Source organism: Caloenas nicobarica, chromosome 21 (assembly GCF_036013445.1).
Source record: "Caloenas nicobarica isolate bCalNic1 chromosome 21, bCalNic1.hap1, whole genome shotgun sequence".
NCBI lineage: Eukaryota > Metazoa > Chordata > Aves > Columbiformes > Columbidae > Caloenas > Caloenas nicobarica.
In genome coordinates this window covers 3,204,359-3,229,131 of record NC_088265.1, presented here as the reverse complement: position 1 = coordinate 3,229,131, position 24,773 = coordinate 3,204,359, and the positions used below count along the sequence as shown (strand labels likewise).

At 49.1% G+C, this 24,773-nt stretch overlaps 3 protein-coding genes across 3 annotated transcripts; all 3 read right to left on the bottom strand.

Moving 5' to 3' along the window:
- Window positions 1–1,525: 1,525 nt before the first annotated feature.
- LOC135997250 (complement decay-accelerating factor-like) lies at window positions 1,526–7,865 on the bottom strand. Its single transcript, XM_065649752.1, has 11 exons — window positions 7,850–7,865; window positions 7,413–7,601; window positions 6,775–6,966; window positions 6,048–6,147; window positions 4,807–4,889; window positions 4,119–4,313; window positions 3,848–3,907; window positions 3,598–3,726; window positions 3,314–3,502; window positions 2,872–2,968; window positions 1,526–2,295 (listed from the first exon to the last, which is right to left on the bottom strand). The coding sequence occupies exons 1-10, from the start codon at window positions 7,863–7,865 to the stop codon at window positions 2,877–2,879; spliced, it is 1,245 nt and encodes a 414-aa protein (XP_065505824.1). The 3' UTR covers window positions 1,526–2,295; window positions 2,872–2,876.
- Window positions 7,866–8,876: 1,011 nt separating this feature from the next.
- LOC135997195 (complement receptor type 2-like) lies at window positions 8,877–14,385 on the bottom strand. The gene is made up of 8 exons (XM_065649684.1): window positions 14,273–14,385; window positions 12,773–12,970; window positions 12,461–12,640; window positions 11,780–11,962; window positions 11,019–11,207; window positions 10,342–10,521; window positions 9,623–9,822; window positions 8,877–9,404 (listed from the first exon to the last, which is right to left on the bottom strand). The coding sequence occupies exons 1-8, from the start codon at window positions 14,346–14,348 to the stop codon at window positions 9,243–9,245; spliced, it is 1,368 nt and encodes a 455-aa protein (XP_065505756.1). The 5' UTR covers window positions 14,349–14,385; the 3' UTR covers window positions 8,877–9,242.
- A 412-nt stretch (window positions 14,386–14,797) lies between these two features.
- On the bottom strand, window positions 14,798–23,750 carry LOC135997192 (complement component receptor 1-like protein). The gene is made up of 14 exons (XM_065649677.1): window positions 23,661–23,750; window positions 22,818–22,925; window positions 21,854–22,045; window positions 21,233–21,332; window positions 20,629–20,714; window positions 20,108–20,320; window positions 19,204–19,386; window positions 18,529–18,717; window positions 17,845–18,042; window positions 17,207–17,389; window positions 16,696–16,884; window positions 16,249–16,428; window positions 15,926–16,092; window positions 14,798–15,728 (listed from the first exon to the last, which is right to left on the bottom strand). Exons 2-14 carry the CDS (start codon window positions 22,903–22,905, stop codon window positions 15,573–15,575), a joined length of 2,124 nt encoding a protein of 707 aa, XP_065505749.1. The 5' UTR covers window positions 22,906–22,925; window positions 23,661–23,750; the 3' UTR covers window positions 14,798–15,572.
- Between the last annotated feature and the right edge of the window lie 1,023 nt (window positions 23,751–24,773).

Below are 24,773 nucleotides of genomic sequence, written 5' to 3'. Positions count from 1 at the left end.
GCGCAGAGAAGGTCCCATTCACCCCTTGGCACTGGCTCTGCTGCATGTGGGGATGAGAACTGGGTCTTCATCGGTGCCTCCTGCCCTCTCTGACAGCATCTGGCCCAAGGAATCCAGCACAGCTCAGGGGCACCAGACCCCCCAGACCATCTTCAAACATCACCTGCCCATCCCTGGGAAGAGTTGCCTCTGAAAAGCAGTTTTTCTGCAAGAAGAGAAGAGAGGGCTTTCCTCCAGCTCAAGAGGTGCACGAGAGACCAGCGGGCTACAAATCAGCCCTGCTTCGAAGCTGCTAATTGAGCGGCTTCTGCTAACAGCTACACACAGAATAACACAGTGAGGACACCAGCATTTCCACTGTAATTCTCCCAGTTAGACACACAGGGCAGCCAGCAGCAGCCTGCCAGCGCCTTCCCACCTCCCTCTGTCTGCCTTTGTTATCCAGGAAACAGCAATGTTTCCACTGAACTCAAAGTTATAGATAGTTTTTTCCACTTTATTTCCCTTTCCAATACAATTTAAGCTCCAAGCATATGTAACAAAAGCACTTGCCATGAGGCCAAGGGGTGTTCTCTTAAGGGAGGAGTCAAGCAGCCTGGATAACACATTCCTTTAAAATACTCACTTGTGAACACATTGACAAATTACACAGAGGTGTCTCGGCCACATATTTTTACAGGTCACTGGTCACCTGAGATCTGAATTGGGATGGTGGCTGCATAGTGCAAAATGAAGTTGCTAACAGGAAAGAAAAATGCTTTAAATGCTGTGGAATTCTCTTGTAGTAGCTTATAGCGGTGACCTCAGCATAGGATAGCGAGATGTTGAGAAGTATTTGGGGAAGGCTTCTTGTGATGTCGAGCCTCCTCAGGGAACAGCTTCATTTGTGTGTACATCAGAACCAGCTGCTGGAGCTCCAACTCGGTGAAATCCCCTTGTAACAGAGCTCAGATCAACCACTTAAACCAGGCTGCTTTCCTGCCTGAGGCCACACACGAGACACCTGTACCTGCCAAGACCACCAGGCTCAGCCCATCCTATCCCTCTGCTGCCCACGTTCACTCTCCGTTTTGCCCTGTATTGCCCCAAAACCCAACTGAGCACCAAAACGCTGAGGGCAGGAGCTGCCCCAGCAGCTGAGCCCTGCGATAGCGGGTCTGCGCCCGCTCAGCTGCGGCTGCCGAGGGCGGCTTTGCTTTATCTCGCTCTGACATCCCTTCCCCGCGCTGCACAGATCAGGCCGAGCAGACGGCGATGGCAGAAGCGAAAGAACATTCAGAGGGGAGCCCGACCTGTGCTGCTCCATGCACCCGCCAGGCTCCGGCTGGAACAGCGGGAGGTTTCCAGCAAAACCAGCGAATAAATAAGAGTGCTGATAGAGCTGACTGAACAGCAAATCTGACCATCGTTGAGATACCTCCAAAAGAGGATACTTTCCCGAGAACAGCATAAAATAAGAAAAGGGAACAGCAGGCAGTTGAATTCGCAGGCTTTCCCTTATAAAAAAAATCACCATTTATTACTAAATGAAAACAAACCCCCAGAAAGGCACTGAAATATAACACAATTAGTGCTTTGTATCGGACAAAGATGATAAGCAGCATTAACCTGACACTTCCAGTTTCTCTCTTGCAGTGTGACAACACCAGGGAGTAAATTTAGCAGTTACTTCTCTGTGTGCATAGTTGACGTGCTCAGAGCCGGCAGCGTTACGGAGCCGCCCTCCTGCAGCTGGAAAGCAGAAGTGGCTCCTTTACAACATGAGATTAGTAGATACACAAACCACTCGTAGCTGTTATCTTTCATGTAGCCTGAACAAACTGAAAAAAACCTCATGTCTGATGCAAAAAAAGTTTTTGCCAAAGAAAGTGCTTGAAGGACTGGAGATATCGATCGATCAGATCAATATTCACTTTAGCATGTGAAGCGCTGTAATTTCCTAAGAGAAAATGACCTCAGAACTTTGCAAGACAGGGAAGTCGGTATTTTGCATTCGGCACAACCCTGCGGACAGCTCGCTTGGGTGTATCTGCAACCGGACTGCGCTACAGCCAGAAATTCCTGGTGAGTTAAAGGAGCAGCTCAGCCCAGCAGAGAGATTGGGGTTTTTTTCCAGCCCGTCCCGTGAGTCTGTGTATTTACGGTGATTGTTATGGCAGCAGGTTGGTGTTGCTAGCGAGCAAGGAAACGTGCGGTTGTGGAAACACCGAGTCGAAGGGGTTGTGCCATAACTGAGCTCCGTCAGAAATTCTGCATGAGGACTGAAGGATTTCTGAGGAACTGCAGCTTCCCAGCCTGAAAACAGATCAGTAGGAAATGATAACTGGATTTGGGATGTTAGGAAATTGCTGAAAGAGAGAAAAACCCAGATGGGGGAAGGAATAGGGGAATTAGCAACCTCTTGTGTGATTTTCAATCAATTTCTTGGAATATTAAAACATACCACAATTTTTAAAAATGCATTTTTTATGTGTGTGTGGGACAGACTTGATCTAGCTCACACTCTGCTTTAAAACAAAGAATAAGAGTCCTGACAAGTGCAACAATTGCATGGGGCACTTTAGAAATGACATGGGGAAGGGTTTGCTTGCTCCATGCTTACAGTGCTGTTTTTGTTCGCAAAAGCCAACAATATATTTAGATGGGCGGAATCCCATTAAACTGTGTGGTTTGTCTACATCTGCAGTGAGATGGGAGGAAAAGCAGCATGTGCCAGACGTCTTTGCAACCACGCAAGGAAAATGCAAATGCCAGGAAAGTGCAAATGCCTCCTCCCAGAATTTCTTCCATAGGGGGTCCCCTTTGTCACGGTGTCACTGGAGGAGAGCAGCCCCGTGGCGAATAAACTGCTTCAGTACAGCTGACACTCACCCTTTTTATGGGTAAAAGAATCCTTTGCAATGGATGGGAAATCTGCTGTAGCAGCATTTCTGCCATGTCCAGCTTCTCCTGGCTGCCCACGACCTCGCTGGTGTGGAACAAGGTTAATATTGGTGTTAGAGCATCACCTCTTGCTGCCGGGGCAAGGACAGGAGCCCCAGCACTCTTAAGCCTAAATGGTACAAAGGTATCTCTTACTTTTCAATATGGAAAAAAAAAAAAAAAAAAAGAGTTAAATGAAATCTGTAATAACGTGAGGGCAAGGAAACAACTGATAGATGAAAACACATTTCATACGAAGCAAAGCTTTTTTTAAGAGGAGGTCGGTGCAGTCAAACCTGAGCTTTGAACCAGATGCCCAACCAGCGAAAAATGTAAATTATACAGAGAAATCTTATGAAAGAGAAGAACGTGGCAAAAAAATATCACTCACTTCCACAAAATGATGCAATTTTAGACCGTTTTAAGTTTTCAAAGCAGCCAGCTTGCGGGAGGATGCCGGAGATCCCCATGTACTTTGGAAGACACATGGATCCTTGTCTGGTCCCAGGAGAATAGTAGTTTTGGGTTTTGTACAAAGGTACAACAAATCTGGATGCTGTGGGAGTGCAGGTCCTTGCCACTGAAGAGAAACAGGTGAAAAAATGAAAATTCCAGGTGTAGGACTGGGGGTAAGCAGGGAGTCCCCTGAACTCTGAATGAGCCTCCAGGACTGACCTGGTGTCCTGGAGAAAGATGCAGACTGGGAGAAGGAGATGGTATTTTGGAGTGACTTTTTATAAAGGCTGAGCTTCATTTCCCACGTTAAAGCCTTCTTAGACGGCTGGATGCCCTTTCCATGGGAAACTGAAAGAATGAAAATCAAGGCGTGAAATCCGTCGCATGGCTTTTTCTAGAAATGGGATAAAGGAGCAAATTAAGTGGAGAAATATGGGATTTGATTCAGTGTAGAATCATTTCAACTTACTTTGGGGAGAAGGACTCTTTTTCATTTCTTTGGCTCCAAGTTTGACAGCTATGCTTTTCTCTAGGGTATAAAGAATAAGTATTGCCAAGAGCCCTATGCTTTTCTTGCACAGACTATTCATTCCTTACTCACTTCAGCAGCATTGCATTTTTTCCCTTGAGAAGTGCGGTATAACCTACACCTGCCATGCCCTGGACTAAGCAATCACATTTTAAGCTGGTGCATACTAAATACCGAACTCATAATAAACACTAAACTCAGCTGAACCAACTTTTGCATTCGGGTGCTGCTCCGCTCCAGACCCCGTTTGTTTTGTCCGTGTTTGTACAATGGATGCTCACGTTCCCAACGAGCTGGAATCCAGAGTCACAGCTGTAAGTCACTGTTGAGTTATACACAAATTTTTCTACACCTTCGCCATCATGCTTTCCATTGGTAATTCGAGGAGGTGAAGAGCAGGTGATTACTGCAGGAAAGAAGGTATTGCAAAGAACTTCAGTAATAATGAAAATGCAAAATGATTCTTAAGAGCTCACCTAAGATTTTCAGAGAGAATAAACTTTTTGGGCAACTGAAGTTGAGTAACTAGCACCGCCCTCTGTCTCCATCTCCCTTTTCTTTGTGAAGTGTTTCTGTTGTCCTGCTGTTCTCCCTCTCACTCCAAGTGTCACAAAAATAAAGAGGCAACTTGTCACGCCGCGGCTCACGATTCCTTGAAATCTCATCCCGTCACCTTCACTGCTACTCTAAGTCATGAGAAAAAAAATGTCGATCTCGTGGGAGCAAAACTGTTGAAATACAGTGTCAGCAGCAAAACGAGTATTATCTCAGCTGCAGTGTTGGTGATGGATCTGCCACATAATAGCAACAAAAACAGTGTACGAAGACAGGTTTAGACTAGACGTTAGTGTGCAGGACGTACCAGAGAGAAGCCAAAAGTAAGGCTGGATTAATCTTACATTCACAGGTTGGACGTTTACTCCATTCCACATCGTTTCCTTTAAGCTGACACTGGATGAAATTACTCCCGACTAATTTGTACCTAAGTGAAAATACGCAATAAAAGAAAGATTTGTGCAACTATTCAGAAGCAGAGAACAATTTTTTCCCCCATACCAGTATGATCAGGAGTGTAGAAAAGGCAGTTTTAATGCCAGAAGGCATGCAGATATTATACAAGCTGGTTAACAGGAGAGCTCCTGCACCTTGCTCTCTGTCAGGATCCTTGTTATTCTACTTTTAGACTCACTGCAGGGCATCTTCCATCACAAGGATGGGAGAAGTCATGGCTGGTGGTGGTATCTGCAAATATTCAAATGTAGGTACTGCAGGGACGATGGGGGGCAATCGGGATCTATGTTGCATTAAGGCGGCTTTTGGACTGGCCTGCTGGAAACTAATACATCTTTTGACATCTTTCCCAATCTCCGAATTACATCCTCCTGTTCAAAAAAGAATCATTGTTTGGACAAGAATTCTAATATCTGATCTTGCCTAGATGGATAACATTATCCCTCCACCCTGATGTGTATTTCCAAAGGTTAACCCCCGAAGGGTGGGATGTGCTGTCACTTCCCCAGAGTCCATCCTAAGGGAATATCTGGAAGAAAAAAAGCTCTGCCACATTTGAAGCAGCTGCAAAGACTGGCAGGACAAGCCAGATGGTGCCAGCTGGCTCCTGCTAGGGAAGAAGGAATACTAGTGGGAGTCTTAAGAGCTTAATTTTGCAAGTCAGTCCAGTGCATGTGCCCTGATTGAAAGCAGGCAGAAAGCGTGAGTCAGCTCGCTGACCGATGGAAAGTGTGTTTCATTGCAGTTTTCTAGCTGAACAGTGTTGAATTTTAAAAATCCCAACCTAACCCCTTTTTATTCAATATATCTCAAATACGTTACACTGAAATACTTCGAGTAACTCGTTTTCAAGTCTATAGTTACAAATTGATGCTACAGAGATACCCTGGGGCAGTTAAATTGCCTCTGGGTGACACTTGAAGGAAAATACAGCAATAAATTCAGAGCCCAGGCCCTTCCCTTCAGCTGTGTCTTATTCCTTCCTGGCCCAAAGCTGTAATTCAAGTGGAAAAAGCACTTGCAGTAACACCATATGGGTGATATATTGTGACATATCAGCCCAGCCCATGTCCACAGGTCCATTGCACTGGACTGGAGTTTGTATTCAGGGCATCACCCCACGACTCACCCATCATTGCAGAACACGCTCGCTCTGGCACCGAACTGCAGGTCCGTGAGAGGGACCGTCCTGCCCCCGGGCAGCACCCCCGGCTCACCACAGGATCTCCCTGCGAGATGGAGAGATAAAAAAGGGACTTAGAGGGTTATACCCAAAGGTACCAAAGTGTTTTATTTCCCACGTGTGCCAGCCGAGCTGGCAGGAGCCAGAATCAGCTATAGGTGAAGGTGTGGATACCCGCAAGCGCTCCACGCTCGCAGCGGTGAGTATCTCGCAGGGGGGCAGAGGAGGGTATTTGTAAGGATATTTCCATCTCGATGGATGGGTGTAAGTCACTCAAGTGCAAAAAACGTATAAGGCCGCATCAGCCTTATTATGATACGGATTTCACCAAGAAATATGCTTCGTCTTAATTCTGAAGGTCAACGCTAGAATTGCAAATTGACATTTGTCCTGTGCATATGCCATGTCCAGACGCAAGCATATTTCCTAACATGAAAACAGATCTGTTCATGCCAGGAAAATTAAAAAACCACCACAACAAAAAGAATGCTATTGATACTCCTGCTTTCAGCCTTAAATATTAACATCAAGGAATATCCACCTTGTTTTGTATTAAGCATATAGCTGTTGGGATAATGACCCAGCTGCATTTCGGCACACAGTTTGGGAGCAGGTACCTGAGCTGCTCTGAACCTCACCACTGCTTTTCAGCAAGCGGAGCAGAGATACTCACTCCTGCACAGCTCGGCAGCCTCCGACCACACCAGGTTTTCAAGGCAAGTGCTGGTGGGGGAACTTTCGGATGTATTCTCATAGCCGGGGCGGCAGACGTAGCTCACATTGGTCCCAACAGGAAAGAAATTAATCCTCTCGTCCGCCTCGGACAGGGCAGCAAACCGCAGTCTTGTCGGGGCAGCACAGCTCCCTGGCGGTCAAGGAAAGCGGGTCTGAAAGAACCGCCCGCAGGGAAGCATGCAAAATAAACCTCAGCAATGCTTTTTTGGAAAAAGCTCCTCGTGTTCTTCGCAGGTTACTTCTGTTTTCATACCAGGCTGCTGCACTGCTGAACGCATCTTTTGCAAAGCGCAGGTGAAGATGTGTGAACTGCACAGGCAAAGCCGTTAGTAGGAAATAAGAAATTATGTGCATGCACCGTGGGGCAGTGTATGAGCATCCTGAGCTCCGGCCCCATCTGATGGATCCCCTTGATCACGGGCAGGGGTCCTGCGCCCATCAGCAGCTCTGAGGAACAGCAGCTCCGGGGAGCAGGTTTGTACCTCGCCAGGAGGGGCAGGTACGTAAGGGGCAGCAATTTTCAGCCAAGCGAGAGGCAGGGGAGCGAGCTGTGTTTCAGAGAAAGGACGTATTTACGGCCGCAGGGCTCGGGCAGCTTTGACCAGAGTGCGCCCGGCAGGCACTCCACCGTGTCCGACCTCCCGGGGATTTTGATGGTGCCTTCCATGCACATGTACGTCACCCTGGATCCAACGGGGAAGCTGCTGGTGTGCTGGTCTCTGGACGGTCTGGAGTGGGTCATGCGAGGTGGGGGCCCACAGTCACCTGTGGCAGCAGAAACCCCCCCCAGGTGAGAACCCTGTTCACTGGCCCCTTCCCCAGCGAGCATCCCAGGAGGAAAGCTGGGCTGGTCCAGGCTCCCCCTCCAGGCAGGGCTGCATCCGTGAGAGCATCAAGCAATGGATCCCCAGGCTTGGGGGTGGTGGCATCACCACCCCGGCCCCCGAGCAGCAAAGTGGGAGCTGGGCAGGTCTTGCTGGTCCTTCCCACACACCCCATGTCCCTGTACTCACCTTGAGCCACAGGCATGCCCAGGAGCCCCAGCAAGGCCAGGAGCAGCGTGGGGTGGCCAGACCCCTGTGCGCCGGGGGGTGTCCTGCAGCTCAGGGCGCCTGGGTGCTTCCCCTGTCCTGGTTCTCCACGCTTCATTGCAGCAGTTTCTGTGCTCCTCTGTGGAGCACCGTTAGCTCCACGGGGCTGATTCTGCAGCTGGGAGGAGATGCAGCACAGCAGACTCCACCAAACCTCTGCAGCAGTGGAAACAGAACACCCACGGTGCTAAACCCTCCGGCAAGGACAGGGACGGCAGTCGGGGTGGGGGACAACTGTCATCCGCAGGCTTGGGTAAAGCCTCCTGGTCCTCCTGCCTCACCATAAGGGATGGGAGAATAACTCAACCCTTTTATTTGACCTGAGACTGGCAGCGAGCGCTGATTAGCACAATTTTACCAAAATGAAATGCTACCCGAGCAGTAAAAAAACCGCACCCAGCCCCAAGCTGTATCCAGGGTAGGAAAACGCCTCTTTAGTTATTTGCTGGCAGGTAACACAACACAGATCTTCCATAAGCAGAGTTAGTGAGACAAAAAAAAATAAAAGCATTTTCCTTTTTGTTTGCTAGTTTTTTCCTGATTGCCTGACTCATTTCTAATGAGAAATGGGTGTGAGCAAATACATCTGTATACTGACTAACACTCCGAAATATCCCATCTGACATCAGTCAAGGCTACTCAAACATATGTAACACCCAGTTCTTATTTATGCTTATGGGTTTTGAGTCTTGCACAGGCAGATAAGACACTTTCTGTCTGCGGTCCCAGGTGGACTCAGTGTGGTGCCAGACCAGGAGGGTGCAGCTCTGCTCTGCCTGTGGCACTGGGAGAACTGGAGCGGGTCTGGGAGTACCTCTCATTGCAGATCTCCCCACTACAACGTGCATTATCAAAGCGTCTTTCTGTATAAAGATGGGACCCCACTGGAAATCTGCCTAATTTGCAGCCAACGTGACAGACGACAAGACGCTCGTAGTTACACCTCTATCTTTATTGTAATCCTGCAGGGAAGGAATATTTGCTGCATCACAGAATGACAAACTAATCATCATTGATTGAATAATAAGAACAATCTTTGCTGCTTGATTTGTTGTTTTTTTTTTTTCTTCTTCCTAATATAAGATGTGAAAGAGCACATTTGTTAAATAAGCAAATCAAGCTTGTCAGATTTACGGAAAAGAGCGAAAATCCCTCTATGCTGCAGCATCCCGCATGACAAAAGCAATCTCCCCGCACGTTGGTTATTATTTCTCTGGCTATAGGCGTGCAAGCACGAACCATAAATTCACCAAGAGCTTCTTATGGATACTGTGACTACCAAAAGAAAGGTGATCATTACAGTGTGTTACAGGACTCACTCATTCAAGTTTCCTAGTTCCACCTTTAGTTTTTTAATCTCCAAAAACAGTTTTTGTATTTCCAGCAGAGTTTTCACTTCTGCTATAGGCACGCCGCATTCAAAGGTTGTTCTAATGTAATGAACCTCTTCACATACATCAGCATCACCTTCCTCCTTCTGTTAAGAAGTAAAACGAAAGAAACAAAACCCAGAAAAAGGCATGTAAGACTGAACCGCGAATGGAGAGCCACCCACTCCTCCGTCCCATTTGCCATGCGCTGCACCCCTCATTAGTACCGTAAAGCAAAAGCTTTTAAGAAGTTCAAGCAGTTATTTTTCTGTATTAGAAGCCAGGCAGCATCCATGCAGGAGCTCAGCCAGACGGTGGTACTCACACACGTGGGCAACGGTGTCCAGCTGCCATCAGGCAAACACGTGGCTGTTCTGGAGTCTTCTAAAGACGGGTTTCCATCGTTTGAAAAGTGGTATCCCTGAAGGCATTCGAAAGTAACAGTCGCGTTTGTTGGGTACCACACTTTACCATCCAAAGTGCTTTTCAGCCTTCCGTTGGGCACTTGTGGTCGCGGACACAGAACTGAAAGGAAAACCCACAGCAGAAAGCAGCTCAGCAGGAGGGTCATCGTTTTATAAAAAAAAAACCAACCCTACAACCTAAGAAATTTGTGAAGGCTGAGCCAGTGCAGGTGAACTGTTAAAGCAAAGTTACTTCCCCAGGCCCTTCAACAGGGGACGGTGGAGGTCAGACCAGCCCCTCAGAGGTGTTACACATTCGCTGTTTTCTGGTAGCATCCCAATTCAGGCAACTCCATGCGAGAGTTTGCAGATCGACATAGGTCAGTGAGAATGTGCACTGAAGAGAAAGTCCATAGCAATGGTGTCTCCTGAGCTGTTTTAGAGCCTCCCTTACACAGGACTGTCAAGAAGAAAAATCAGCTATTGTCTGGTAAGCATCAGCTTTGGGGAGTTTGTTCTTTCTGCAAAGAGGGGGAGATGCTAGAGGAGCCCCGAGGACAGACACAGCTACACGATGCTGCACCCCAACATCTCTGCACCATCGCCGGGGCTGCTGGTTCAGCTCCTGACTGGTACCCACCTGGCTGGCAAGTGGGCAGGGGAGGGTGCCAGGCGCCATCGGCCAGGCACCGGCTCTCGGCATCGCCCCGCAGCACGAAGCCTTCGTCACAGGAGAACGGCACGGCCGCCCCGTAGGGAAAGGTGAACCTCTGCGGAGTCATCCTGCCCCTCTGCACCACGGGCTTGGGGCACCGGACCACTGCGGGGAGAGAGCGGAGGGGACAGCGGTGGGTTCGGCTGCTGCCCTTCCCCAGGGACCAAGGGGAACCGGGACACGAGGAAGGAATTGTTGGCCCTGAGGCTGGTGAGAGCCTGGCCCAGGTTGGCCAGAGAGGTGGTGGCTGAACCATCCCTGGAGACATCCCAGGCCAGGCTGGACGGGGCTCTGAGCAACCTGAGCTGGTGCAGATGTCCCTGCTCATGGCAGGGGGGGCACTGGGGGGGCTGGGGAAGTCTCTCCAACCCCAACTAGTCTGTGATTCCCAATCGCCTGATGGCCATCAGTGCAGGAGGACCAGAGTCTCCTATTTCCACATAGATCACCTCCAGTCCAGAGCTGTCAAGCCTGCAAAGCAGCCTGCAGAGGAAGCAGGATCCCCCGGCAGCCCTGCTCACTTGTAAAGCCATTGTGCTGAGTGTTAACGTCGCATCCCAGTCCTGGCTTCAGTCTGATCCCATGCAGGAGAAATGACTCACCCTTGCACTCCGGGGCTGGTCCGCTCCACGTCAGGTTCACCCCATCCTCAGAGGTGCAGTAGATGGACTCATCCCCAACAAGGGACAGCCCCTGGGCACAGCTGTACTTCACCTCTGCGCCGTAGTGGAACGGTTCTGTTCTCGAGCCAGAGTGCTGCCCGCGGGCGATTTTTGGAGGAGGACCACACTCTAGGTGAGAATAGAGAAAGGAAAAATGAAGATTTTCCTCCTTCGATCAGGGAGACAGAAGTGCAGGGAAGTAACAGGAGAAGCCAGTTCTCGAGGTTTATACTTAGGGTTGCTCTCCTCAAAGTTCTCGTCGCTTCTCATCAGCTTTGGTCCTGGCTCTACCAGTGTTCCCAGACTGACTCAGGTAGCCAGCCCAGCACGGAACAGCCCCAGTACTGCAGCAATTGTCCCAACACCTTCCCCTTCAGCTGGCCTTCCCTTACCCCGTCCTCCTTTCCACGAGAAACGATCTTGCTCACGAACAGGGTCAGGGAATTGTAACTGTCATAAACCCCTTAAACAGTCCTGCGAGAAAACTACTGCAAGTCCTATTACTCAACATTTAATCACTTATAGTTTTGACAGAAAATGAAAACGTTAAAGCCATTTAATGTCATGACTTAGACCCCATTTTCTAACACCACCTTCTCAGAGAAGTGATGCTCGGGTTATGTGATTTTCTCACTGCTGTTTCCACCCGCTGCAAAGATGCGATTCCCACCACCCACCACCCTCGCACCGTCCATGCTCACCCTTGTCGCAGTACGGCACGGGGGGTCTCCACGTCCCATCAGACGAGCACTGGATCTTCTGCCCGCCCCTCAGCACGTAGCCAAGGTCACACTGAAATTCCACCTGCTGCCCAAAGGTGTATTCGGCTTTCCTGGGGCTGAGCTCTCTCCCGTGGAGGATAACGGGGCTGGGACACCGCGCCTCTGGGTAACACCAGCATCAGAAAGAGCGGCCATGGTTTGGGTTGGCGGGGGGGAAAACAGGAGACATTCACATGGGGTGTTTTCCCACGGTGGTGCCTTGCTGACCCAAAGAACCTGCAGGCAGCCTGTTAATGCTGACAGACGTCTCTAACCAGACCTGGCGTGCTTAGGGATGGTAATTATGTGATAACAACCATTTCTCTTGGAAGACAGAATGATCTGAGCCCTGTGATTAGCTATAAATTGTGCTGAAGGGATGATATGTGACGAGCTGCATCACTGCATCATTGAACAACTAAATAATGAGCATGAGTGGCAGGTATTTCTCTTCAGCCATGCTGCCCTTCGAACAGCAAAATTATTATTAGTGAGAGCCAAAGCGCTGCTCAATGAAGTCCTTATGGCACAGCACCACTAGCAGGTATTTTGAAAACTATGTTATTTCCACATCATTACATTGATGCTTTGTTGCTACATTGAAGGAAATATCGTACTTACTCTGGCAAAGCTTTGGGATTGCAGACCATGTGAAATTTGTAAGGCAAGTAGTTATTGGAGAGACGTCGGGGCGCAGAGTGTATCCAGATCTGCAGGAGTAGATCACATTTGTCCCGACTAGAAACTCGCTCTGAGGGCCTCGGTCCGCGTAGTCGATGGCAGGAGGGTAGGGACAGTGACCTGGTGCCAGAGCAGGGGACAACGCAAGGGCTCAGAGCTGGGAGGGCTCTCCCACAGACCCACTAGGGGCTAAATACAAGCAGGTAATTACATATGGGGGACAAGGAAAGGAGAAAAGGGATGTGTGCATACCTAGGGTGCAGGCGGGTGTCCGTGGGTACCATCTGCCGCTGGCCATGCACCGCAGGGTGCTGGTACCCACGGAGACGTAGCTGGTACCCACGGGGATGTAGCCAGCATCACACTCCAGCGTGACTGTGCTGCCGTAGGTGAAGTTCTGGGCAGGTTTCAGCCGTCCGTGTGGGATATCTGGGACGGGACACTGACCTTCTGTGGATCACCAAACAAACAGGGCTTTTCAGGGGAATTCTTACTGAACGCAGCTGCAGTGAGCAACTGTCACTGCACCTCCATCTGGTAAGTAGGACAAGATGAATCAGTTTAGCAAATGCAGCAACTGAGGCAGAGAGATTAGGAGTTAAGAAGCATGCTTGAGCTTATGTTTTTAAAACATCCCCAGTTCAGCAGTAATTCAGGAGGCACCGTCACACCCGCATCGTGCTCGGGCAGTGCTGGCGATGCTGCCTTTGATACTGGTACCCAGGGGAAGAGCATCTTCGTACTCATACATGTCTTCCTCAGGTCTCAGTTTAGGTACTGGGACACGGGTATTAAGTATTATGTTTGGATTGGGACAACGGACTTCCGAGAACCACCGTGAATTTAAAAAAAAAAAAAAAAAAATTTCAATTTAAAAGGGTGTAAAGGCCGTGCTGGTAGCCAGGGGGCAGCAGCCGCCTCCGCAGAGCGGTGCTGGGGCTGCTGGGCGCACTGGGGAAGTTTCTCAAAGGCCGGTTTTTAAAGGAACTATCGACTTTCAGGCAGAAACTGAGAGTTATTGCCCTTCCTAGAGACAGTCACTAGTCAGCAGACCCCCAGTTCTGTGCTGAAGCCAGCCTGTGGGATGCAGGACAGTTCACCAGCTGCTTTCGGTGTGTCCATCATCCGCCTCAGGGCTTCAGCATCAACCTTGGTATCAACCTGATACTGCTCGAATTGCTAATCATGACCTTTTAAATTAAATTGTAAGAAAATGGTAAAAACTATTACTCATCTAATTGACTTTCCCCATCTTACCACCATCCTGATCTTGAGCCCCTGACCGTAAGGACATCCTCCGACCCGGGGAACACCTTCTCATTTACTGCACGGATGATGGAGGCAAAGGGTGATTTATATTCCCTGCGACACAAGTTCTGAAGTCTGGACCAGGAGAAGTTCTGCAAACAAGTAACCTGGCCCTGTGAACAAGCTCGTGGCCTCTGAGCCAGCTGTCCTTAACACCGGTGCCAGGGGGATCTGTAATCCAACACGAGACTTTGGCAAAGCATTAGGAATATTGGGGGGCTCTTTGGAAGTACCCAGAGGTGCAGGTGAAGAGGAGAAATGGGCAATTAGCAGCATCCCCGAGCTGAGATCATCCTTCCGAGAACATCAGGCACAGAAAGAGGGTAGGAGCGACTTTGGCCAGAGGAAGGTCACCCGCTGAATTTTGCTGCTTGCTACATATTTGATCTGCAAGCAAAGCAGAGAGAGAGAAGCGAAGAAAACGAGCAGGGCAGCGACACTCACCGAGACTCCCAGCCGGCTGCAGCACGAGCATCACCACGGCCAGGAGCTGCCCCAGACGGCGGAGAAACACCGGCATGGTGCGAGAGCTGCCGCGGGAAGGCGAGAGCCTCACCCCACCGAGAACCCGCTGCTGGGGAAGGGGAAGCGGCTGTGGGAAGTTGGGGACAGGCCACACGAGCCGCCGTGACGCTGCCACCCCCCAGCCCTTCTGACCTCCCCGAGCTCTCCGGCGAGGATGTGCTGCGAGGAGAAACGCTGCTGTGCCTTCGTCCCCGGCGGGGACAGTGGGAATAAAGCTATTTTGCAGCTGGAACAGCGCCGCAGCATCCCGGCCTCACTTCTGAAGCGCAAGGAGCTGCTGATCGACGCTGCGCATTCACTTTGCATCTTCACCCCAGGACAGGCTGCTGCACAAACGCCCCCACACTGCACTCAGGGAGTAGCAGCCCTCCATGCCTAGTCAAGCAATAATTGAAGCACCTCTTCCCTTTACTACGTACAGAATGATTAAAAGGCAGACACAGCTGGCATTAGAGTTGCAGCTTTATTATAATCTCGTGGTGAAGGAGTACTGGTCTGATCACAAGACGTGTGCTAACAGAGCGCTTCCCCTTTGCTGGACGTTGCAGAAACAATTCAGCTGCTTCTCTCTTTACAGTTTTATTTCCAACAACTGCTCCTGGTGCACATACAAAGGTGCAGCAAGTGGCACCGCCATGGCCTCAGATACATCTGTTCTGCTTGGGAAGAAAACCTGGCTTCTTGTTCTGCTGGAAAACAGGCTTTGAAGGTTTCAGCATCGTGCCTGTTCCGAACGTCACAGCGAATTAGGCGGTTAATTGTTTGTTCACAATAATGAATGCAACATATATGAACCCAGTAGTGCTGGGCTGTACTGGATTGCAGCTGAAGAGGTGCAGCAGCTGTGGGTGAGTTGGGCTGGTAGCTCTTGCCACACACACACCTGTCTGTACGGCGGCTGCTCGGCTCTGACAAAAAGTTACTTTCCACTCAGTTCCTTTCTAGCTGCGCACTCGTCAGAACAACAAACATGTCTAAATGTAAAGCTTTAAAATGTATAAAGTGATGTACTAAACCTAACCCAGTGAGCTCTAACAGAATGAGCTAAATGAAGTCACTTTGACTCCCCGTATGACCAAATCTGTTCCTTGACTGATTGATAAATTTTGTTCTGGCTACTTAAGTTTTAGTACGAATTACAAAGCCACAAAAAAATCCTTAGTCAGCATGATTATTCAACATGCAAAGAAGATGGTTCTCATGATACCAGTAACGATGGTCAGCCGTATGCTCTGGTTCTTAGATCCTTTTCCAGTTTCTGGATTTCCAGGTACAGTTTCTGGACCTCCAGCAGAGTTTTCAGTTCGGTCAGTGGAACTCCACACTGGAAAGCTTCCCTAATTTGAAGAATCTTCTCACATGTATCACGCTTTTTCTTTAAAAGAACCAAAACAGAAGGCATGAGACTCTGCTGCAGGGACCTGTGTGCTGAGCATCCTCCTCCCACTGCAGTCCCTCAATCAGGCCAGCCCTACCATAACGAAGCAGCCACATTAATTAAGTCAGACTAAGCTATGCCAGGCTATAAACGGGGCAAGATGCAGACAAAGTCTGGACTTGAGTGGTACTTACACATGTGGGCGGTGGTATCCAAGTGCCGTTAGCTGAGCAGGTAGCTACTGAATTTACTGATTGACGGCCATCAATTCTGCAGTAGAAGGACAGATTTTCGTTCACTTCGTACCATAATTTAGGAGAGGAAATCGTTAGGTCCTCCTGTCTCGGTTGGGGACACCGAACTGAAAGGAAAATGCATACTCAAAAATAATGTAATGGGAGGAGATGGAACAAAAAAAACCCCTGCAAATTCCGCCTGTTGCTGGCGATTGAAAAGAGCAGCAAGCTCTGGTCTGTGCAAAGCAGCCGTGGGGCATCTGCCCAGCCCTGGTACCCACCTGGCTGGCAAGTGGGCAGGGGAGGGTGCCAGGCGCCATCGGCCAGGCACCGGCTCTCGGCATCGCCCCGCAGCACGAAGCCTTCGTCACAGGAGAACCGCACGGCCGCCCCGTAGGGAAAGGTGAACCTCTGCGGAGTCATCCTGCCCCTCTGCACCACGGGCTTGGGGCACCGGACCACTGCGGGGAGAGAGCGGAGGGGACAGCGGTGGGTTCGGCTGCTGCCCTTCCCCAGGGACCAAGGGGAACCGGGACACGAGGAAGGAATTGTTGGCCCTGAGGGTGGTGAGAGCCTGGCCCAGGTTGGCCAGAGAGGTGGTGGCTGAACCATCCCTGGAGACATCCCAGGCCAGGCTGGACGGGGCTCTGAGCAACCTGAGCTGGTGCAGATGTCCCTGCTCGTGGCAGGGGGGGCACTGGGGGAGCCGGAAGGGAGAAATGACTCACCCCTGCACTCCGGGGCTGGTCCGCTCCACGTCAGGTTCACCCCATCCTCAGAGGTGCAGTAGATGGGGTTGTCCCCAACGAGGGACAGCCCCTCGGCACAGCTGTACTTCACCTCTGCGCCGTAGGGGAACTGCTCCCGTCCCAAGCCAGAGTGCTGCCCGTTGGCGGTTTGTGGAGGGGGACCACAGACTAGGGAATAAAGAGAATTGAGACGAAAAGAGTGAGAATCTGGGAAATCCGTACAAGAGTTAACATCACATTTGCGGCACGGCAAGTTGACATCAAGTCGCTGCCTGGCTCCTCGCCTCTGACACCAGCTCAGGGCTCCCACTGCTCGCTCGGCTCCCGCCTGGGTCACGTCTCCAGGGAGGGGACACCTGAACACCTTCCGCCCAGGAGCCCGTGATCACTGTCCCGTTCCCCAGAAGCATCTGCTGACGGCAGGTCACCTACTGACTGATGCTTCTGAACACTGATGCTTGATTTCTTCTCAGCGCTGGGTTACACGTACCTTTATCACAGAACGGTAACGGGGGATTCCAGCTCGCACCAGCCTGACACTCGGTGGAGTCCTGGCCCCTGAGGGCATAACCTTCATCACACACCAGCCTCACTCGGGTCCCAACTGTGTAGTCGTCTTTGCTTTTGTAAACCTCTTTTCCATGAGCAGTATCTGGCTTTGGGCAACGAGGTGCTAGCAACAATGGAAAATAAAGGATGTCGTATATTTTCAGAAAGAACTCCAGGGGAGATGCTTTCTATGGAGAAGACAGTTATCAAAAACATCTGAACCCTAGAAAAAAAGGTGACTTGTCATCCAGACGTAGGTGTCAACGCTTCCTTTGTAACTCTAAAGGAGTTTCTGCTTCTACAATCAGGAGGCTAAAACCTCATATATTTTCCACAGCCATCCCCAGGCAATAAAATGATCCACCTGGATCTTTTCCTGCCCATTTCTTCCAAGTTAATACAGCAGGACTAGATCTGGGGACACATGGCAGTGTATCCTGCTATTACCATCATCTAAGGCCACATGTAGATTTTTCTGCAAATGTCAGCAGACAACGACATTGTACAGAGTGACCCCAAACCTTTGCAGTCAAAAATTAGTAGTTGCCAAGTCAACATGCTCCACCAGCTCTCACGTACCTTCAGTACACTCCGGCACTGCTGGATCCCATCTACCATCACTTGTACACTGCAGCACAACGTTACCACCATGACCTTTGAAAGCGTAGCCATCGTTACACGTAATTTCAAGTCTGTATCCATACACATAACTGTCTTTATCTTCCCACAGATACAAGGGCTTGCCATTCTTGATGCCTGGATTTGCGCAATGAATTCCTGAGAAACGTCAAACATTTGCAAGTATGAAACCACGGCAAAGCCATCTGGACGACGGCACATTCATTGTAAACAGGAGGATGAATGCTTTGTAAGACAAAAGACACATCGCAACGCTAAATCTGCCCCAACGCCTTCCCTGGGTGCTCCTGGGGACAGGGTATTTGCAAGGGTCTCTGCAACTGCAGCCTCCCCTTGGATGGAGCAAAGGGGCCCTCGACACCACGATGATTTTTTCCACAGGTTCAAGGGACTAGAAGGCATAGGTGGTAAACAAAGCAGAGAAAACCCTGTGGCTGGAAAACAAATCAAAGGAGTTTGAGAGTCATAGCAAAGACCAGGGACATGCCAAGCTGGGCACCCAGAGCATCCCCCCGTGTCGCCCACCCTGCAATCTGCACAACAGCGAATCACAGACAGTCTCTTCATTCGGTAATAATTTTGCCAAATTACAAGGGTAAATAAACCGAAGGAACATACACTCACTTTCGCAAGGAGGTGGAGTTTCAGTCCACGTAAAATCCGGCAGACACTTGATGTGCCGCATGGTTTCTCCCGGGCTGAACTGGTGACCCTCCCAGCACTCGTAGGTAATGACGGTCTCCACGGGAAACAAATTGCCAGCAAGCTTTGCTTTAATGGCATTTTGCACATCTGGAGGGTCGACACAGCTACCTAGGAATGAAACACCAATTAAGGACATTGCCAGAGATAAATCAGTGAGGCTCATAATGATACGAGAGAGAATTCGGGGAAAATCATGGGCTCACATTGTTCTTTTTGAAATCCAGTTAATTGTCTGAGTTCAGTAATGCTAAAGAGTGAATGCAAAGGAGACAAATGAAAATATATGAATAATTTTAGAATGCATGGTAATTTTTGCTGTTATAACGAGATGTAATTTCTAATAAAGTTTATACTACCTGAGGCTCTACCAACAAGCTTTAGAAATATTAAGTATAGAAAGGTTAATTTAGGCTCTTTGAATCCTACCGAGAAATGCTCACCAGCTTGAATGGGGCAAGGTTTTATTCTCTACGCCCCTGAGTGATAAATTCCTAAAGTCACCTTAGTGCTACAGGGAGAATAGCTGAAAACAAACAAACAAAACCCAAAAACCCACAAACGCCGCACACAAAAACCCACCACCGCCACACTTACTGAGCTGACAGCGCGGCAGCGGAGGGTCCCAGAGGCCGTTTTCTTTGCAGGTGGACGTGTCGCTGCCGTTCATGGCGTAGCGAAAATTGCAGTCGAAGACGACGGTGTCTCTGTAGTTGTACGCAGCCCGGTACCCGCTCAGCAGCTCCCCGTTCTCCACGCTCGGTTGCTCACAGTTCACCACTGTGCAGGGAAAACGCCACCACTTAGGAAATCAGCGGTTACGCTCAAGAGGGGACTGAGGGTATTAAAAACACACTCGTAGCGTAAGATGCGTTCACCAAAAAAAGGCTGAAAATGGACAAGGCGACGTAGCAGGCTGATGTGATATTTTTGAACTCCTTGCTCCTTATTATAGTGTTCTTTTATTTCATAGAATCACGGAATCATTTTGGTTGGGAGAGACCCTCAAGATCATCGAGTCCAACTGTTCCCCCATCCCTGGCACTGCCCCATGTCCTGAGAACCTCATCTCCGTCTGTCCAACCCCTCCAGGGATGGTGACTCCAGCACTGCCCTGGGCAGCCTGTTCCAGATGTGTTTCACAGTTTTCATTAAGGAAAAGCATACAAAGAACATAGAAAAGGCAGCAGGTATCACAGCAGCTTTCCACGTTCTTTGCAGGCATTATGTTTTACACAGGCTGGTTGCTCTGCGATCACTAATAAAATCCCACTCCCGTGTCCCTGCTGACTCGGTGACCACGAGCAGACACGGTCCTTGAGATGGGAGATCTGAAATCCTGCCCCTACTACCAAGCAGGTCTCATCTGCGAGAGGCAATTCCAGCAACATCGAGGAGATAGACGGCTCCAAGAAAGAAAAGAGCTTTAGCAGACCGGGCTGCAGGCTGATGCTGCTGCAGAACCCTGCTGAGCTTGCAAACGTGCACGGGAGCAGCTCACCTTTGCACTCCGGGGCTGCCTTGCTCCAGACACCATTGAGGTTATCTGTGGTTGTACAGAAAATAGAGTCGTCTCCCACCAGCGAGAAAGGCGTCTCTCCCCTTTTGACGGGATGGCACCGGTAAGTGACGGATGCTCCGTATTCAAAACGCTCTTTGCCAGCTCCGCTGTGCTCTCCGTTAGCTATTTCTGGAGGGGGTGGGCATGGTATTGCTGGGGAAGCGGGGGGCGAAACGGTAGGGGGAGGGAAGAACAAGAGAGAAAGAACTTAATTCATTTTGAACCAAAGGTCTGGTAAGAAAAAAAAAAAAAATGGCAACGCGAGGTGCCAAAAGGATCAGAAATGAAGGGCAGGTCTCTGCACACCAGAATGATGCAGGAAGAAAAATACAAAGAAAAAAAAGTCTTTCCAGGCCCCACCATGTATCAACCTGCTGAAATCCTCAGCAGGGCAACGCGACGGCCTCTTTACTCATCCGCAGTAACATTTGAGCAGGAGATAATTAAGGAACTCTACTTACGTTGACAGATGGGAATATCTCTGTCCCATGTAATAACCCCATTTTTAATCACACATTGAATTTGAGAATCTCCAATCAGTCTGTACCTGTGTGAAATAGAGGAGAGGGAATTACTTGACAAGCTCAGCCTTGAGGTATTACCTATAACATCACCATCAGGATGGTTTTGGCTTAGTTGTCATAATTACAGCTCATCAGAAATTTGCCATCAACATTTTTTCAGTGACACGCTGACTCTTGACAAAAACATTTTTTTTAATAAAAAAATAGGTGGTTTCTAAAGAAAAATATCTATTTTATCCCTACAGATCTGAGTTCAGCATTGATGTCTTTTCTTCAAAAAGATACTGAAATACTGGAAATGGTTTAGAGAGGGCCAAAAAGAGTGAAATTGAGTTTGGAAAGAACTGCCTCAAAGTATGGGATTAAGAAAACTCAGTCTTAAAACTCTCAAAGGAAAGCTTAAAAGATATTTCAATCACAGTCTGCAATCACCTACACTGGTAAGGCTTCTGACAGCACAGGTTTTAATCTAGAGGGGAAAAAACTTCAGAAAAATCACTGGGGAAGAAAAGGATCTGAGCCCTGAGTGCTCCTGGCTTACCCAGTGTTGCAGGTGAAGTTCACTGATGAACCAAAAGTGAATTCTTCTGCTAGGACGAGTCTGCCGTTGGCCGGCTCTCCAGGGGAGCTGCACAGCTTTGCTGGGGGACGACAGGACTGGAGTTAGTTCTTATTTCGGTTTCTTGAAAAATGGGGGGAAATGCAGCAGGGAAGCAGAAGGCTCCTCCAATATTGAGCAAGGGGGTAAGCCAGAGACCTCTGGGTTTCCCCTCCAACCCTAAATTATCCCAGGATTCACGATGCTGTTAAGATGTGCATCATGACCTGCAGGCAGCCTCTGCAGTCTGAGCGGGGTTTTGCAGTAGCCCTGGCAAGCACAACAGTGTTTCTTCACGTATAAAGGATTCTCCTACTGCAAGTTCGAAATATTTTTTTTAACCAAGAGCTACAAAGTGCCTGAGCAGAAGAACATCCTTTGAAACAGCAAACACAGCCAGAACCAAAGCAGATTTCAGCTTTCGCCATCATTGCCAGTACTTAGCGGAATACAATACACCTCCTGCCATCCCGTGAGGCCACTTTGGATATTGCTCCAACAAAATGAGCTGATTGCATCAGCGAATGAAAACCAAAATCAAAAGTCAACCCCAAATATACTCACGTGTACAGATCTCCATTGATCCCTGCCACCTCCTGTTTAGTCCACAAACAAGGGCGTTTCGGACACTAAGATTTCTCATGTAACCTGGACGGCAGGTGTATTCCACCTTTGAACCATAGCCAAATCTGATAATGCCCTGGTACTGCTCTTTGAGTTCTGCAGATGGGAAACGCGGTGGAGCATCACAGGCACCTACAGAAAGAAACTCCATCAGAAAAACGCTGCAAGGAAAAGCAGGGGGAGTTCAGGCCTGATTTACTCTGAAGGTCCCAGCGAGGACACTTTGATGGCCTTAAAACTCCGTAAAGCAAGAAAAAAAGCTGAGAAAGGCAGTTTGTGACGGGACGGCTGAGACTGGCAGGAGCATCACCCCTGGCATCCTCTGCTCCTCACACGTTGTCCGTCCATCACAAAGTCCAGATTAACCGTTTCCCCTCCCCAGTTAGTATAAATCATTGTGCCTGTTTCAGCTGGAATAATTTTACATCCATTTTACAGAGAAAGAAAGAAGAGGCAGAGGAAGAAGAGGCAGAGGAAGAAGAGGCAGAGGAAGAAGAGGCAGAGGAAGAAGAGGCAGAGGAAGAAGAGGCAGAGGAAGAAGAGGCAGAGGAAGAAGAGGCAGAGGAAGAAGAGGCAGAGGAAGAAGAGGCAGAGGAAGAAGAGGCAGAGGAAGAAGAGGCAGAGGAAGAAGAGGCAGAGGAAGAAGAGGCAGAGGAAGAAGAGGCAGAGGAAGAAGAGGCAGAGGAAGAAGAGGCAGAGGAAGAAGAGGCAGAGGAAGAAGAGGCAGAGGAAGAAGAGGCAGAGGAAGAAGAGGCAGAGGAAGAAAGATTCTGATCACAAAGATTCACAACGTTCTCAAAATGCAAAGCAACAAGGAAGAGAGAAGCATCCAAGCCTTGGGAACCCCAGGAGAAGGTTTTCCTTTGAGGAACCTTAGTTCATCCTGACGGACTCGCTCACTTACTCTGGACAGCCGCAACAAGAGCAGCAGCGAGGAACAACCCAAGGACAGCGGTGCGGTCCCTCTGCCTCCCCGGCTCCAAAGCCGGCATCTTCCTTTATTCCAGCCTCTCTGTTCGGGGAAAAAGAAAGATTAACAGCTCCACTCACACCATAACAGAAATTGTCAGGTTTGACTTAAAAACACTATACTGCCAACATAGCGTTCCAGCCAAGTTAATACCTGCAGGGCCATGAGTTTATCTAAGTCGTATGTAAAAAAGTGCCCTGAAACTTATCTTATGGGTAAAATGTTTTGTTTTAGTAATAAATCTCTTGGAAGCAAATTTGTAGCCAGACGAAATTCTGCCATAACAATAATTATATGCAGAGAGAGAGAGAGAGAGAGAGAAGTATCTAATCAGAGAGATACAACGGTTTTGTGCAAATAACATCAACTGGAGCAAAACTACAAAGCTAACAAGTCATTCAGGAGACCGATCCGCTTTACAAAATGAAATTTAAGTGCGATTTGAACTAACCTGACACCCCTAGAGATCAGCAAGAGTCCTCTCTGACTTTGTTATCCAGGATCATCACTTATGAGCCTAAACCCTCCCAACATTATGCACACTCCAAGCACCCACCTTCTTCCTGGAAACAAGCGTCTTTCTTGATGCTGTCTGTGCCAAACCTTACAGTCCCCCCGGCTGTTTCATTCCTCTGGATTTCCTTCAATCCTTGCTACAGCTCTGGGTTTCATTTGATTTAATTTACTAATTTTTGTACCTGCTAGAGTTGCGAGAAAGCTCCAGCCTGGTTCCAAAGAGCAACATCGCCTAAAGCCGTATTGCTCGAAGGCTCTTACCTGGAGGTCCAGCAGCAGCAGATGGAGAGACCCGGCGTGTTCGGCTCTTGCAAGACAAAGCGACGATTGTCCTTGTCCGCTCCCCCCGGCTCCAGCACCGCAGCCCTAAAGGAGGAGTCACCACCCGCCTACACGCTCAGATATGGCTCCATGTGGAAAAGTCGGAATTCTGCAGAAAACCAGAATTGTGCCAGTTGACCCATAAATCATTAACTCCACCTCTGAGCGAGAAGGAAGTAGTTTATTCAACCCACAAAGCGAAACACCAGAAAAACTGAATGCAACCCAAGCAGATGTTGAAATTGTTTGTTTTCTGCGTGGAGCTGCCAACTCTTTGCTGAAACAATCTTTGGTGAGCAGGACGCTGCCCATTCCACTGGGGTAGACTCCTCAAGAGGACTGCTTCACCCTGGGGCATGTCGACCATGAACTCATCTCTTCTGACGTCCAAAACCTTCGGTTTCTTCAACTTAATCCCATGCAAGCAGCGCCAGCTGGAGTTGAGCAGCACACGAGGTCCCAGGGAGCATCGCTCAGAGCTGAGCCCTCCAGGTCCATGATGGAAATCCAGCTGGTTTTGATCTCATGGAAAGCTCTTCCCAAATCTGGGGTCATTTTCCAGTAACACGAGTTCTGCAGAAGTTGTGACCCTTTGCTCCTTTTGCACTTCGGCTGTGCAGCTTCTTCCAGGCTTGAAACGCCATCAGGAACCTGGCAATGGCCTTTTTACCCCGGGTTGGGCTTCTCGCAGGTGCTGCTTTGTCTGAGAGGGGCTTTTTGCCGGAAAAATTTACCACATTCCTATGTTGAGCAGGATATATCATCTTTCTGAAGCTCACCTGAATCCATGCCAAAATGCAACGAAACAGATTTATTTCTTACTCTGTAACACACAGCAAAAGGCTGCCTGTCCTCACCCCACAAGCAGGGGCTTGTCACATCCACCTCATCTCTCCCAAGCAGGCACTGATCTCCACTAAATATTTGCAAGAATCCAGTTAATCTCAAACACAAACTTTCTAATTTTTTTTTTTTTTCCAGATGACTCAGATCAAGTTGATTTGCGTGCTGGAAAAAAAATCAGCAGCTTCCCCACAGGCACCCCAGAGGTTA